The sequence below is a fragment of the Chlorocebus sabaeus genome, chromosome 9, assembly GCF_047675955.1.
Source record: "Chlorocebus sabaeus isolate Y175 chromosome 9, mChlSab1.0.hap1, whole genome shotgun sequence".
Lineage (NCBI taxonomy): Eukaryota > Metazoa > Chordata > Mammalia > Primates > Cercopithecidae > Chlorocebus > Chlorocebus sabaeus.
In genome coordinates, this window is record NC_132912.1 from 122,582,597 (window position 1) to 122,599,234 (window position 16,638).

The 16,638-nt window shown below is 38.0% G+C and overlaps 1 protein-coding gene across 2 annotated transcripts in view; it reads left to right on the forward strand.

Moving 5' to 3' along the window:
• SEC23IP (SEC23 interacting protein) overlaps nt 1–16,638 on the forward strand; it is a 50,298-nt gene that overhangs the window by 24,393 nt on the left and 9,267 nt on the right. The window contains exons 9-17 of one of the 2 annotated variants that reach the window (XM_007964265.3): nt 1,227–1,435; nt 1,787–1,905; nt 2,824–2,976; nt 4,274–4,369; nt 9,491–9,682; nt 13,046–13,201; nt 13,760–13,862; nt 15,580–15,765; nt 16,455–16,614. In XM_007964265.3, coding sequence (XP_007962456.1) covers nt 1,227–1,435; nt 1,787–1,905; nt 2,824–2,976; nt 4,274–4,369; nt 9,491–9,682; nt 13,046–13,201; nt 13,760–13,862; nt 15,580–15,765; nt 16,455–16,614 — 1,374 coding nt within the window. Of the gene's footprint in view, nt 1–1,226; nt 1,436–1,786; nt 1,906–2,823; nt 2,977–4,273; nt 4,370–9,490; nt 9,683–13,045; nt 13,202–13,759; nt 13,863–15,579; nt 15,766–16,451; nt 16,615–16,638 lie in introns of both variants that reach the window. The other variant, XM_007964264.3, reaches the window with a different exon arrangement.

The following is a 16,638-nucleotide window of genomic DNA, read 5'->3' on the forward strand; positions in this document are numbered from 1 at the left end:
GTCATTCTCAAATTTGGAAAGATTTTTCATTCCATGTAGCCCTGTTTTTTCTGTTTGATATTCTCTTTAGTCCTTTTGACCCACAAGTTTTGTCAGGTGTCCAGATTTGCAGTTAACTGGAAGAAAAATGGAAGAGTAATCTTCCTTCTTTAAAAATAAAATAGAAATCTTTGCATATGACTTATATAGCAACTGACTCTTCAGAGAATCCCATGATTCATAGTATAGTTATAAGCACAAATAGCTTAAAAAAAAAAAAAAAAAGAAATTATTTTTGAGACAACATCTCACTGTCACCCAGGCTCTGGAGCACACTGGCATGATCATGGCTCACTGTGGCCTTGGTCTCCTGGGCTCAAGTGGTCCTCCCACCTCAGTCTCCCAAGTAGCTGGGACTACAGGCACAAGCCGCCTTGCCTGGCTAATTTTTAAATTTTTTGTAGAGATGGAGTCTCACTGTGTTGCTCAAGCTGGTCTTGATCTCCTGAGCTCAAGCGATCCTCCTGCCCCTAGCCTCTCAAAGTGCTAGGATTATAGGCATGAGCCACCACATATGGCAGCACACATTTTTTTGGCTTTATCTTTATATTTTTAATTTTTTTTCGAGGTGGAGTCTCGCTCTGTTGCCCAGGCTGGAGTGTGGTGGCACAATCTCGCCTCACTGCAACCACCACCTCCTGGGTTCAAGCAATACTCATTCTTCAGCCTCCCAAACAGCTGGGTCTACAGGTGCGTGCTATGACGTGTGGCTAACTTTTGATTACAAAAGAATTTTTTTTTGAGATGGAATCTTGCTCTGTCGCCTAGACTGGAGTGCAGTGTGGTACAATCTCGGCTCACTACAACCTCTCTGTCTTTTAGGTTCAAGCAATTCTCCTGCCTCACCCTCCTGAGTAGCTGGGATTACAGATGTACACCACCACACTTGGCTAATTTGTGTATTTTTAGTAAAGACGGGGTTTCGCCATGTTGGCTTGGTTGGTTTTGAACTCCTGACCTCAAGTGATCCACCCACCTCGGCCTCCCAAAGTGCTGGGATTGCAGATGTGAGCCACCGCATCTGGCCTATCTTGATTTATTTATAATGACTGTCTACAGAAACAACTCATATTTAGTCTGTGGGGTTTTCTTAGTGTATTTTCAGGAGTCAAAAATCTAAACTTTAAAAAATCTGTAAATTTAAGGTAGATGTTGACTGAATGTGCTGTATTTTTCTTTTTAAACAGGAATATTAAGAAAATCACTTTGCCAAGTATTGGTCGATTTCGTCACTTTACCAATGAAACTTTGCTAGATATTTTATTTTATAACAGCCCTACCTACTGTCAGACAATTGTGGAAAAAGTAGGAATGGAGATAAACCGTCTGCATGCACTGTTTATGAGTCGGAACCCAGACTTCAAAGGAGGTGTCTCTGTTGCTGGTCACAGTTTAGGTAAAACTGTCAAATATTCACATTTTAAATAGAATTTTTGTTGAGTTATAACTGGTTTCAGTATAGGTGATATTGTTAATGCAAAATTAAGAATTATAGATTTTAAGTTTCAGAAAGGGTAGAAATGAATGCTTTGAGTTTAGGTTCTGCCTTTTCTATATTCATCTCTAGTATTACCTAGGGAATGCTACGTATTTTAATTTATTCTGCTGTTTGATAAAATTATTAATTATCATGTCTTGAGTAACGTGACTTCTGTATGACTTTTGACTATAGACATTGAAAAAAGAATTTATTTAGTGTTATAAAAGCACCTACTACATTATAAGGCAAAATGTTTCTTTTTCTTAGGTTCTTTAATATTGTTTGACATCCTGTCTAATCAAAAAGATTTGAATTTATCAAAGTGTCCTGGACCTCTTGCTGTTGCTAATGGAGTTGTGAAGCAGCTACATTTTCAGGAAAAGCAGGTATGTCTGTACATGGCCAATTAACATTTTGATTTAGAGTCTATGGAGCTGAACAGTTTTCGAAAGTCTGAACTGTTTCCTGAAACGTTTGTTTGTTTGTTTTTTTGTTTTAACGAAGGCTTGCTTGGTTGCTTGGGCTAGTCTTGAGTTCTCTCCTGGCCTCAAGCGATCCTCCTGCCTTGGCCTCCCAAAGTGCTGGGATCAATAACTCTTCAGAGAGTCCCCAAATTCAGAGTACAGTTATAGGCCCAAATAAAATAGCTACCGTGTCCAGCCCTGAAACTGGTTTTACATATTAAAGTACACTGAGGTTTAGAAATGGAATGGAATCATGTGGCTCTTTATTTGAGTTTCTCACTCCTCTTCTTTATGGATTATAAATTTAAATATGAAAGTTTATGATTTTTAAAAATGTAAATTATAGGAAATGGAGACATGAGTGATTTATTAAATTTATATACTTTTCAGAATATTCAAAATTTTTTTTTTTTGAGGCAGAGTTTCGCTCTTGTCACTCAGGCTAGAGTGCAATGGTATCTTGGCTCACTGCGACCTCTGTCTCTTGGGTTCAAGTGATTCTCCTGCCTCAGCCTCCCAAGTAGCTGGGATTACAGGTGCCTGCCACCACGCCTGGCTAATTTTTGTGTTTTTGGTAGAGACGGGGTTTCACCATGTTGGCCAGGCTGGTCTTCAACTCCTGACCTCAGGTGATGTGCCTGTCTCAGCCTCCCAGAGTGCTGGGATTACAGGCCTGAGCCACTGGGCCTGGCCAGAACATTCAAACTTTGAATGGCAAAGTACTGTACCTAAAATTATGATTTGTCTATAAAGCAAAATTGTTTCAGATTTTTCGTAGATAAGGAGTTGTTATATGGGAGTTTTTCTGAGCTTGTAATATTTTTCATACTTTTTTTAAAGTTGCCTGAAGAGCCAAAGCTGACTTTGGATGAGTCATGTGACCTTGATGTTGAAAATGAAGAAGTCCTAACTTTGCAAGAAACTCTGGAAGCACTTAGCCTCTCTGAATACTTTAGCACTTTTGAAAAGGAAAAGATTGATATGGAATCTCTGGTACTGATCATAGTTTGCTTCACTTTGTTTGAAATTGTTTTTCTTGTGTATAGATTGAAAATTAAGAATAAACACTTTTATATCAAAATACATTCCAGAGTAGACAAAGACTGAAACGGTTTAAAAAATTGAAAAACACAGAAGAATATTTTTTATAATCTGAAAGGCTTTTCTGAGTATGATGCAAAATCCAGAAGCCATCAAAGAAAACAATTGTGTAACAGTAGACACCATAAACAACATCTAAAGGCCAGTGATACATTTGCAACACACATTATAGACAGAGGGCTTACTTCATTAATATTCAAAGCTTCTACAAATCAGTTACAGAAAGACCATCACATCAGTGTGTTACGTAAATAGGCAAAGAATATAAACGTGATTTGCAGAAAAGGAAATATCAAATAGTTTCTTTGCATGTGGAAACTCATAAGAGAAATGGAAATTGAAAGTACAATGGGATTTTTTTTAACTTACCAGTTTGAAAAAATAGGAGGTTTGATAATATGCTGTGTGGCCAGGATGAAGGGAAGTAGGCATTGTGATATATTGTTCGTCAGACTGTAAATTGGTACAGACTCTTTGGAGGGCAGTTTGGCAATATCTTTAAGAATATAAAAATTACCCTTTGCTTCATCAATTTCATCGCCAGGAATATTTCCTATAGAGAAATATTCACACAAGAATATCTACAAGGATACTCACCGCAGTGTTTGCAATATAACAGAACATTAGAAACACCATTGGTGTTGAGGAGTAGTGTGCTAGTGAAATCATTTATGGTGCATCCACATAATGGAGTACCCTACAGCTGTTGAACGAATGAAGCAGTGTCAGAGATACCTGTCTCTAGGATACATTTACGTGAAGAGAGCAAAGTTCAGTACTGTGTGCATAGCAGACCACACACACAGAGAAAAACATATAGGGGTGCTATGCATACATAAGACATCTCTTCAAAGAGTGAATTTCCACAGTTGCTGCTGAAAGGAGAATTGTATGGTTGGGACAGCAGTGGAAGGAAGATATTTCATCGTATGCTTGACTATATATAGCTTTGAAATTTTGTATAACATACATGTATTTTCTGCTAATTAATAGAATGATTTAGGTGTGGAGGCCTAAGATTTTATAGCCTAAAGCAATGCATGATTTAAATACAAAATAATTAACTTTTAAAAAGTTGAGTGGCTCTTAGATTGCTTTAGATGATGTGGTTTCTTTATGATTTTCATATTCTCATTTCAGTTCTTCTATCACTAGATTGATTAATGTGCTTGTCTGTTTCCTTTTAAAGCTTATGTGTACAGTTGATGACCTGAAGGAAATGGGGATACCCCTTGGACCCAGAAAGAAGATAGCTAACTTTGTAGAACATAAAGCAGCCAAACTGGTAAAGTTCACCTCTGACTCAAGAAAAACTAAAACTCGTGGTGTGACCAGCTTGTTTATGTTGTAGAAAATGTTGATACTGCTATGGTTAGGTAAGCTAGTTTGCTCCCTACCTAGGGCACAGTAAGGGAGCTGATGGAAACCCAGACTTAGGAGTCAGTCAGAGTTGAGCTTAAGTCCACATTAGGCTAAGTGACCATCCTGGTTTTCCTGGGACTAAGTTCCTAGGATGAAGGGCTTTCAGTTTTAAAATGGATATTTAAGGTTTTCCTGGTGCAAAAACTGGTTAAGTTCTGACAAATTCTCAGCTCAACCATTCATTAACTGCATATTAATGAGCAATTTTTATTTGGTTTTATTTGTTTGTTTATTTTGAGATGGGATCTTGCTGTGTTTCCCACTGCTGGTCTCAAACTCCTGGGCTCAAGCTATCCTCCCGCCTCAGCCTTCTGAGCGTGAGTGATTTTGTTAATTTTTCTGATCCTTTGTTTTCTTCATTTCTAAAATGGAGGTAATAATACCTTCCTCATAGGGTTGGAGTAAGGATGAAATAATGCATGCAAAGCTTAGCACCAAGTAATAGCTTACTTTCTTCCCAGGCCTTGTCATCTAAAGAGATGAGGCAAAACATACACACTAAAGTCTCATTAAACACTAAACAGCAAAAATTTTTAACAATACAAAACAAGGCAACAACTAAAAAGCATTTAAAACTAGAACAACTGGAAAATTGTACTTGTTTTATTAATTTTAATTTATTGATCAAATTAATTTTACAGAGGTTTTCTAATTAGAAAAATTAGATGACAGGGTGGCTGTCTTATTTTTATTGTTATTAACATGCTCTTTGATGATCCTTCCATCTTTTGAATTTCTATGGTTCTATTATTTTACTACCTATTTGGAACTTAACCTACGTCATTTCTTTATATGGAAAATGACTATAAAGTCATAGGACTGATTTTTTTTTTTTTTTTTTTAGTGGTTAGCTTAAGGAATTGAGTCTTTCAGCATTTTATTGAATAGCTACCTCTTTTGAGTCAGGCACTGTGTTCAATTCTTGGGAGCCAGAGATTAACCAAGAGTGTGCTGTCTAGTTAGGGGGAGCGTGTTGAGCTCAAATGACAACATACCAGCCCCATAATAGCGTGCTGTGTGTGCTGTCCTGAGGCAGATGAGAGGTGGCAGTTCTGGCTTGTTGAAACAAGCATGGGGTTGGTGAGAGAAGACTTCCCCAAGGTGATGGTGCTTGAGCTTGAGGGAGGGATAACATTAGGGGAGATAGCCTTCTGGAAGCTGGCATGTTGTTTTCCTGTAGCATCAGGGAAGCTGGAAACTGGGAAGGGCAGAGGGTTCCAAAGGTCCAAATGGCAGGTGTGAGGGCTTGGATTTTGTCTTGTAAGGGAGTGGTTCTCAAACATGTTCTTATGGCCATGAAAGTCATGGTGTTTTTAAACAAACATTACAAAATACTGACCTGCTTATTCTATCACAAGTTATGATTTAGCACCAAATCATCTGTGTAGTCTAAATTTTAATTTTAACTTTCGGGTTGTGAAGAGTTTGCTTGGTCACAGTGCACAGATGAAGTTGGAAAGGTGTGAAGTGGAGGTGGCTGCAATCTTACATAGTAGTAATTGTAATTGTACCGTGACTGAAAGAGAGATGATAGGGTATAAGGTAGGAGGTAGAGAGGAAGGGAGCAACTCAAAAGACGTTTTAGACATAGACAAGCAGTATTTGATTAACTGCTGAGAAAGGTTATTAGTTTTGGCCGTTAAGAGGTATCTTTCGTGTCATTTTTCTTGTATGTTGAATTGTTCTGTAATTCCAGTTTACAAAGAGCTTTTCATCTCATGTGAGCCTCACAGCAACCCTGTGAGTGTGAGTAGATCCCCAGGCGTCTGTCTCTGATGAGCACAGTAGTCAAACTGAGACTAGGACTCAAGCGTGTCAGTGTTGCTCCTGTATACAGGCTGCATGCTCCATACATAAAAATGCTTGTCTCTGTGTATACATGTTTATATATCAGTGAAGCAAAAGCCTGTAAAAAAAAACAAAAACAAGAAACGAGCTTTGTGTTCAGGCCCTATACCATGTTCTTAATTTATTCTGTAATGAAAGGGAAAAAAGTAGAAAAGGATTCTATAGTTCTTGAAGAATTTGTAGGAGACTGGTTTATGGACTGCAGTTGCTTAGATACATAAATTATGGCATTTATAAGAATGTTTTGAAATGAGCAAAAATCTATAGAGTGATATTATTTTTTAAATTAAAAGGTAATTGCCTTTGGATGAACCATGAAACTTTCTCAGCTGAGTTGCCATTGATTGCTTTACATTTCTTACAGATAACAAGGTGCTACTAGATCGGTACAAAAGTAATATGGTGTGTCCTGTTGATTTACTGTAACTGAAATAATGGGACCAAAATTAGCGATTATTTTATAGTAAGGAGATCAAATATTTGTGATATTTGTGACTGTGCACTTTTTTTACTTTTTAAAGCATCTTAGTAATTTTCATTTGAAAAGGAATTGTTTCTAGTGTTGGGAATATTGATAGTCAAGTATGTATATGTTGGTTCAGTGTTTTTTTTTTTTTTTTTTTTTTTTGAGAGGGAGTCTCGCTTTGTCTCCCAGGCTGGAGTGCAGTGGCGTGATCTCAGCTCACTGCAACCTCGGCCTCCCAGGTTCAAGTGATTCTCCTGATTCAGTCTCCCAACTAGCTGGGATTATAGGCACCTGCCACCACGCCCAGCTAATTTTTGTATTTTTAGTAGAGGTGGAGTTTCACCATGTTGGTCAGACTGGTCTCAAACTCCTGACCTCAGGTGATCCACCTGCCTTGGCCTCCCAAAGTGCTGGGATTACAAGAGTGAGCCACCACGCCCAGCCTATGCTGGTTCACTTTTAAACACTGTTGGTTCACAGTTTAAAAATTATTGCAAAATTTTGAACAAAACAACTCTTGGCAACAGGACAGTTTCTGATCTCCTCAGACAGCTCTCAACAATTTAGAATGTTTTATGAATTTAACGGGAGGCATTCCTGAGTGAGAAAGCACTCAGAAGTGAGGAACCCTGAAAATGTTCCTTATTTCGGATTTTAGGCTTAATTTTGTATTGCCTCCAAAGGGCAGAGATAACCCAGCCTTTTAAAACACTGATGGAGGAAACAGTTACAAGCTGGCTAAGAGTTTTCTTTTTTATAGGTTGCCTTTTCAGTTAACCAGTTCGACTTACTTTCCTGATTTCCTGGTGTTTGGAATTCAATAGTAGATAAGATCATTTTGGCCAGCTGTGTTGTTTAGGCACTGTTAATAGCTGTTTAAACAGAAACTAACACTCAGTCATTCACAGCCTAACTTGTGTTATTGGGAAGTAAACAACTCCCCCTCCCACCCAACTATTTAAATTTCTCCTGTGTTACTGTTGCTGCTGTATTCAGGGCAAATTACAAACCAGTGTGAATGACTTTTTGCTCATTATAGAGATAACACCATTTTTTTTTTTTTTTTTTTTTTTGTCCTGCTCTTTCGCTCAGGCTGGAATGCAGTGGTGGATCTTGGCTCACTGCAACCTCCGCCTCCCAGTTTCAAGCAAGTCTCTTGCCTCAGTCCCGAGTAGCTGGGATTACAGGTGCATGTCACCATGCCTGGGTAACTTTTTTGTATTTTTAGTAGAGACGGGGTTTTGCCATGTTGGTCAGGCTGGTCTCAAATTCCTGACCTCAAATGATCCACCCGCCTCAGCCTCCCAAAGTGCTGGGATTACAGGCGTGAGGCACTGCGCCCAGCTGAGATAACACCTTATGTAGATGCTCCAAAGTTTTGTTTATTTATGGAAATGCATAGATCTTTTAAAAAATTATTATTTTTTGAGACAGGGTCTCATACTGTCACTCATGCTGGAGTGCAATGGCGCACACATGGCTCACTGCAACCTCCACCTTCTGGGTTCAAGCAATCCTCCCACCTCATCCTCCTGAGTAGCTGGGACTTCAGGCATGCACCACGTGCCCGGCTAATTTTTCTGTTATTTTTTAGAGATGGCATCTTACCATGTTGCTCAGGTTGATCTTGAACCCCTGAGCTCAAGTGATCCACCCACCTCAGCCTCCCAAAGTGCTGGGATTACAGGCATGAGCCACTGTGCTGAAATGCATAGATCGTAAGTGTGCAGTAGGGTAAGTTTTCACGATTGTATGCACTTGCGTCGTCACTGCCTAAAACAAGAAATTGAACATTTCTGTGTTCATTTCTGTTTTGTGTTCATTTCTATTTCATGAGAGAGCTCAGGTAGCTCCCTCATGCTTCTTTCTAGTTAACTCCTCCCACCGCAAAACCGCTCTTCTGATTTCCTTCAATACGGAATAGTTTGCCTATTTAAAAAATTCATGTAAGTAGAATGAACAGTATGTATTCTTTTATACTTGGTTTCTTTTACTCAAAGTAATATTTTTGAGATTTGTCTAATGAGAGCCAATACTTAGTTGTAACTGTTTTGCTATATTTTCTTTGCTTCTTAATTATTTTTCTTAAGAATTTTCAGCTATAGACATCATGACATTTGTTCCCTAAATGTTTAGTATGCATTTCTAAAAAGGACATGTAAAAATTTTTTTAAATTAAACATTGTTTTTTGAGACAGGTCTCTCTCTGTTGCCCAGGGTGGAGTGCGGTGGCACGATCACAGGTCACTGCAGCCTTGACCTTCTAGGCTGAAGTGATCCTCCCACCCTAGCCTCCTGAGTAGCTGGGACCACCGGTGTGCATTATCAGACCTGACTAATTTTTAATTTTTTCTAGAGATGGAGGTCTCACTCTGTTGCTCAGGTTGGTCTTGAACTCCTGGCCTCAAACTATCCTTCCCCCTTGGTCTCCCAAAATGCTGAGATTACAGGGGTGAGCCACTGTGCCTGGCCTGTACATTTTTTTTTTTAATCAACTGAAGCAAAAGCTGCAGGGAATAAAAAGAACATTTTTTAAAGTAATCACAAGGTTGTTACTATTCCTGAGAAGTTGCTAATCATTCCTTAATACTGAGATAGCATGTTTTGTAATGATAGCTGAGAGCTGAACCTTTCCTCATGATTATGTTATTAAATTTTGGTATTTTACAGAAAAAAGCAGCATCAGAAAAGAAGGCGGTGGCGGCCACTTCTACAAAAGGACAAGAGCAAAGTACCCAGAAGACTAAAGACATGGCTTCCCTCCCCTCCGAATCTAATGAGCCAAAGAGGAAACTTCCAGTTGGTGCTTGCGTGTCTTCGGTGTGTGTGAATTATGAGTCTTTTGAAGTTGGTGCCGGACAGGTAAGTTTACGTATTGACTAGGGCTACAGAGTTCGTGTTGAAATCATACATCTTTATCATGTGGCTTGGCTTTAAGTTCTTTAAATATTTATTTAACATTTATTTGGGATGTGGAGAAAATTGATTTTCTCTTAGTGAAAATTTTTTTCTTCTTCAACAGTGCTCAAAATAAGGGATTAAATGCATACAGAACGTGTTGTCTAACTTTTGAAATTGTCTCTATTTCAGTTTTCCCACCACTCGTACTTTTATAGCATCATTCTATTATAGCCACTAACAACAGAAGTGGCCATAGTTAAAAAATTATGTTCAGAATATACTTCAGTTTCTATGAGAGCAACTTGGCTGTACTGACTCAACTTATGTTTCCTAGTACTCATAATTCTTCCCTTGGGGAAAAAGTCTTATAAAAATTGACCAATGCTGCATTTAGTAATATGCTTTAACATACTTATATCACAGTGGCTTTTAGAATTATTAAAAGCCTTTTAGACAGTGTTACTGTCAGGATATTTACAGTTGAGTATGTAAAGATGCATTTCTGTAAGTGAGTTCATGAAGCTACAAAATGAAATTGGATGTTTGATTTGTATTAACAGTGAAGTTTTAGAGGAATATATTCTTATGTAAGTAAATATTCCTTTACAACTTCATTTTCTTTTCTTTTTTCCTTTTTAGAGACAGTCTTGCTCTGTTGCACAGGCTGGAGTGCAGTGATGTGATCATAGCCCATTGTAACCTCAAGGTTTTGGGGTTTGGGTTTAAGGGACACCTCCTACCTCAGCCTCCCAGGTAGCTGGGACTGTAGCCATGCACCACCACGCCCGGCTAATTTTTTCATTTTTTGTAGTGACAGTCTTACTGTGTTACTCAGGTTAGCCTCCAACTGGCCTCAAGTCGTCTTCCTGCTTTGGCTTCCCAAAGTGCCAGGATTATAGGCATGAACTACTGCATCGGGCCTACAACTGCATTTTTAATGACTGCTGTAATCAGTAATGACTAATTTCACTGTTTGGAGAGATAATGACTTATTCTTATTTCCTTATTATTGAAGGTATTAGTTTCTTAAGGTGCCATAACAAAGTTCCACAACCTGGGTGGCCTTAAACATGAGAAATTTGTTGCCGTACAGTTCTGCAGAGCAGAATAGATAGGGTGGTGGCAGGACCATTTTCTCTCTGAAACTTGGAGGGGAATCCTTTCGTGTTTCTTCCGAGCTGCTGGGGATTTGTTGGCCATCTTTGGCAGTTCTAGGTTTATAGATGCATCCCTCCAGGCTTCGTTTTTATGTTGTATTCTCCTTATCTCTTAATAGCATCTTCCCTCTGTGAGTGTCTGGCTGGGTGGCCAAATTTCCCCTTTTTATGTATCAATCAGATTAGGGCCACCACAGTGATCTCATTTTAACTTGATTACCTTTTTAAATACCCTATTTCCAAATAAAGTCACATTATGAGGTATTGGGGGTTAGGACTTCAACATAAATGTTTTGTGGGGACACAGTTCAACCCATCATATTTAACATGTAGGCAATTTCTACTTTTTACTCTTTTAAGTTGTCTAGTAATGAACATTTTAAAGCCAGTTTTCTGTGCACATTCTTTATTATTTCTTCCAGTTAAGTTGGTAGACATAGGATAGCTGGGCCAGATGATGGACACAGTCCCTTCCCTGGGGGAGACATCAATCTGTATTCTCACTGGCAGTTTAGAAGGTTGCCTGTTTCCTCTGTCCGTTGCCGGTACTGGTATTATCATTTTCCTTTAAAAATATGTAGTAGTTTCACTTTGACACCTTGATTCTAAAGAATTAATTTTTTGTGTGTATTTTCATGCAATTTTTTTTCTTTCTTGTTAGTACTTCTTACTTTCTTTTTAGTATTTCATTTACGTTTCTGATAACCCCATAGGGAAAATGGTATCACACTGTATTTCTTTGAGCACTACTGAGGTTATTTTCTCATGTTTTTTAGACATTTTTCTTTTGTGAAGTGTTGAATTTACCTGTTTTTCTATTTGTTTTTTCCTTTACTGACATTTATAAAATATTTACATATTAAGGTTATTAGCTCCTTGTCATGTATGTTGTAAATATTTCTTCCAGTTTGTGATTGTTCTTTAACTTTCTTTTTCTTCTTTTTGTTTGCTGGAACAAAACTGTCGAATTTGCAAATATAAGGGCAAGCCTAGGAATGTGAAGTCTAGACTTTGTTAGAAGGGGCAGCTTAGTATAGTAGAAAGACAATTGGATTTGGAATTAGAAGTCCCACATTTAAGTCCGCACTCCACCACTCACTGGGTCTGTATTCTTGGGTAAGTCATGTCGCATATTTGAGCTTCGCCATAGGCACAATGGTTCTTGCCTTGCCTCCCTCTTTCTGCGTACCTCTGTTGAACACTTGGATTATGCCATTCATTGTGCTTCACTCTCGAGATACTAAAGTAAAAAGACACATTTCCTGCTACTGAGAACCAAATGAAAGAGCTTTGCAAATTGTACAGTGCTATTCAGATGACTGTGTTTTCTCTTGGAGAGGCTACATGTAAGCTACTCAAAATGTGCTCTTTCAGGACAAATCATTTTCTGATGGAAAGAAACTTAACTGGAGAGGATGATAGTTATAATAATAACAGAAGTAACGCTCATTGAGTGCTTAAGCTGTGCCAAGCTCTGTGCTAACCACTTTATGTGAATTAGGTTATTTATTTTTCAATCACATGTGAGCTTGGCATTGTTATAATCCCCATTTTATAAATCAGGAAACTGAGGTGGAGCAGAGAGAGGTTAAGAAACTTGCCCAAGGTCACACAGTGAATGAAACCATGATTCAGACCCAGGCAGTTTGAGTTTAGAAGTCTAAAGTTTTAACCATATTTATAACCATAATAAATATAGTAATTCTTATAGACTATTATGTTGTGCTAGACAATAAGTAAAAGTATAGCCAGAGGATATAATAGTCTATAAAGATTTTAAAGATAAATTTTTTAGTACTTTTTTTTTTTTTTGAGATGGAGTCTTGCTCAGTCACCTAGGCTGGAGTGCAGTGGCGTGATCTTGGCTCACTGCAACCTCCGCCTCCCAGGTTCAAGCGATTCTCCTGCCTTAGCCTCCTGAGTAGCTGGGACTACAGGTGCATGCCACCACACCTGACTAATTGTTCTATATTTTTAGTAGAGACAGGGTTTCACTGTGTTAGCCAGGATGGTTTCCATCTCCTGATCTTGTGATCTGCCCACCTCGGCCTCCCAAAGTGCTGGGATTATAGGCATGAGCCACTATGCCCGGCCTGAAAATTCAAAAGAATTTTCTACTATGTGACATTGGAACAATCATCTTTTATTGTTATTTGATTCTTTCCAGGTTTCTGTTGCTTACAACTCATTAGATTTTGAACCAGAGATATTTTTTGCCTTGGGGTCTCCAATTGCTATGTTTCTCACTATTCGAGGAGTTGATAGGATAGATGAGAATTACAGCCTTCCTACCTGTAAAGGGTTCTTCAATATTTATCATCCGGTGAGTAATTGAATTTACTTTCTTTTTTAAAATCTTTTTTTCTTTTTTTAACATTTTTTACTTTTTTATAGAGATGGGGTCTTACTATGTTGACCACGCTGGTCTCAAACTCCTGGCCTCAAGTGATCCTTCCATCTCAGCCTCCCAAATTGCTAGGATTATAGGCATGAACCACTGTGCCTGGCCTTTTACTTTCTTTTTTGAAGAAGAAGAAGCTGTCCTCTTTAGCCTAATAAATTCTCATATTCTTATTTCTTGGGAATTAATACCTATCTTGATTTTATAAGATTCAGCTCTGTGTTCTAAGAGGTATAGTCTGACACTTTCCAATAAACTTATTTATCAAAAACCTTTGTTCGTTCTTTTGCTTTGCTTGCAAAGTAATCTTACACACAAACTAGAAAATCTTTTCATAAGTGTCAGTATTTGAATAAGGTGTGGAGAAAAATAAAAATCTCTGGTTTGCCATGTATCCATTTTCTTACCCAGTGAAGGCATATAATTCAAAACAGCTTTCATAAATTTCTTTTATTTATTCATAAATTCTTCTATTTATAGCTTGATCCAGTGGCATATAGATTAGAACCTATGATTGTTCCAGATTTGGACCTAAAAGCTGTTCTCATTCCACATCACAAAGGCAGAAAAAGACTTCATTTAGGTAAAAAGCAAATACTATAAAAACTTTTTTTCCTGTCATTTGTAATCTGTAATGAATTATGAAAATTTTGACACTAAATCGTCTCTGAGAGAATTAATATTATTTAAGTGCCTACTATGTTCAGAACTTTTAAACTAAGAATTTGGAAGAGCTTTAACAAAGTCACAAATGAATTCTTTCTCTTTGATGGCATTCTAATTGTCGAGGTAATTAGGGGTAGGGAGAAGTTGGTAATAAGGCGATAAGATGCATAATTAGATTTTGATAGAGTTTGGTTATAAGTTTTGGAATTAGGAAGAAGAACAGTTTTTAAAGTAATGACCAGACCATCAAGAAAGAAACTTGATGTTGTCTAAGTGAGCTGCTATTTTCTTGCTAACTAGACACACTTTTCTGGTAGAAAAAATTCATAAACATAATGGATTGGTGATTCCAAGTAGAATTAGGTTTCTCCCCTTCCTGTTAATGGTGTATATTAACCCTACATTTAAAAATTTGGGTGGAAGGGATGGGAGGGGTAGAAGAGAAGGAAAAGTGATCGTGCACTCTTATGTGAAAGTGTGTTTTCTTTTTGTTTTGCTAACATGCTTTTTAAAAATATTGAACTCTTTTTTAGTTAAAATAAGACATGTGTTTGATAACTTAGAGACCTTGAATTCACACATGATTATTAGACAACAGTAGAAAAACTGAAGGAGCAGGGGTTTCTTCATTTCTAATTTGGGGTTTAAGTTGTGGTTTTATCAGAATGTTTAATTCTCCACTTGAACCTGGGAGGCGAAGGTAGCAGTGAGCTGAGATTGTGCTACTGCACTCCAGTCTCCGTGAGACTCCGTCTCAAAAAAAAAAAAAAAAAAGAATCTTAAATTCCCAAAACCACTTCCTGTTTACGGATTAGAAAAACAGTGATTTTTAAATCTCGTAGGCCTCTTTTTATTTTTATTTGTTATTTAAAATAGAGACAGGGTCTCACTATGTTGCCCAGGCTGGTCTTGAACTTCAGACCTCAAATGATTCTTCTATCTTGGCTTCCCAAAGTTTCGGGATTACTAGTGTGAGCTATTGTGTCTGACCCTGGTGTTTAAACTTACAGTAAAAAAAAAAAGGGGGGGGGGGAAGCATAACAATGTGCTTACTTTTTTTTTGAGTTGGAGTCTTGCTCTGTTGCCCAGGATGGACTGCAGTGACATGATCTCGGCTCACTGCAAGCTCCGCCCCCCGGGTTCCCACCATTCTCCTGTCTCAGCCTCCCGAGTAGCTGGGACTACAGGCACCCGCCACTATGCCCTAATTTTTTGTATTTTTAGTAGAGACGGGGTTTCACTGTGTTAACCAGGATGGTGTCGATCTCCTGACCTCGTGATCCGCCCGCGTCGGCCTCCCAAAGTGCTGGGATTACAGGCGTGAGGCACCATGCCTGGCCGAATGTGCTTGTATTTTTATGGTATTTGAACTTCTTTTATTTGGAAAGAGGAAATTTATAGATTTTGGCTGGATCAAGTTTAGTCATTAAAAACAAAAAAAACAAAAAACAGAATAAGACTCTCCATGACATTTTAACATGTTGGTTCTTGGCTGAGGCACTCCATATATTTGACATTTAAAAGAGGAAGAAGCAATCTTATCCTGTCTGAGAAGAGTGTTAACTTGTAATTTTTGTGAGGCAGAAGTTTACCCAGTGACTGATTAACTTGTTGTGTCATCTTAATCTCTTTAGAATTGAAAGAAAGTCTCTCTCGTATGGGATCTGATTTGAAGCAGGGTTTTATTAGCTCTCTCAAAAGTGCTTGGCAGACGTTAAATGAGTTTGCCCGTGCTCATACCTCTTCAACCCAGTTACAAGAAGAATTGGAGAAGGTGGCCAATCAGATCAAAGAAGAAGAAGAAAAGCAAGTAGTTGAAGGTAAATTTGACATTTGAGGCATTTTCTAATACAAATGTTTTATATGAACATAATACTTAAAAGTTATATGATGATGCGTTTCCTTTCTAGACTTTTTGGTTAAATTATAGAAGCTCTTTAAAGGAAAATCTGTTAAGATAAACTGTACTGTCAGTTGCATTACTTCAAAACCCATGCCATCTTTTTTTAGTGGGTTTTTATCTGATAGTTACTGAACTTTTCCCTCTACAATTTAAAAATTATATTGAGATTCCTAAGGCCAGAGTGGAATATCTGAGTTGAGAACTCAGTTTGTTTTAGTGTTTGCATTTTAAAGACTCACTCTGAGAAGTTTTTTTCCTGATACTGTTGTTTAACTATGTTACAGACTTGACATACGATGTGAAAGTCATTGTGCCATGATGTTTTTTGACTTTTTCAGATTCTAATCCTATTTCCTTTCTTTCTGCAATGCTTTCTCACCCCTTAATCTTCACAACTTCTCTCAGCTTGTTGGCTCTTTCTCCTCTCTCTCGGGTAACCAGCCCCTCTTCCCCTGGCTCTTTGGAGAACCGGGAGTGAGCCTGGTAGCTCCTCAGGCTGCTACCTGCGTCAAGCAGTATTCTCATTGAGCCCAGAAAGTCAGCTAAAGTCAAAGGATAATGATTAAGTGATTGACTTTGATATTGAAATGGTTTAAATTCTAGCAGAAAAGGTTGTTGAAAGTCCAGATTTTTCCAAGGATGAGGACTACTTAGGAAAGGTTGGAATGCTAAATGGAGGCCGCCGAATTGACTACGTTCTCCAAGAAAAACCAATAGAGAGTTTTAATGAATATCTTTTCGCTCTTCAGAGTCACTTATGCTATTGGTAAGTGTTCTTAAATTTGGTAAC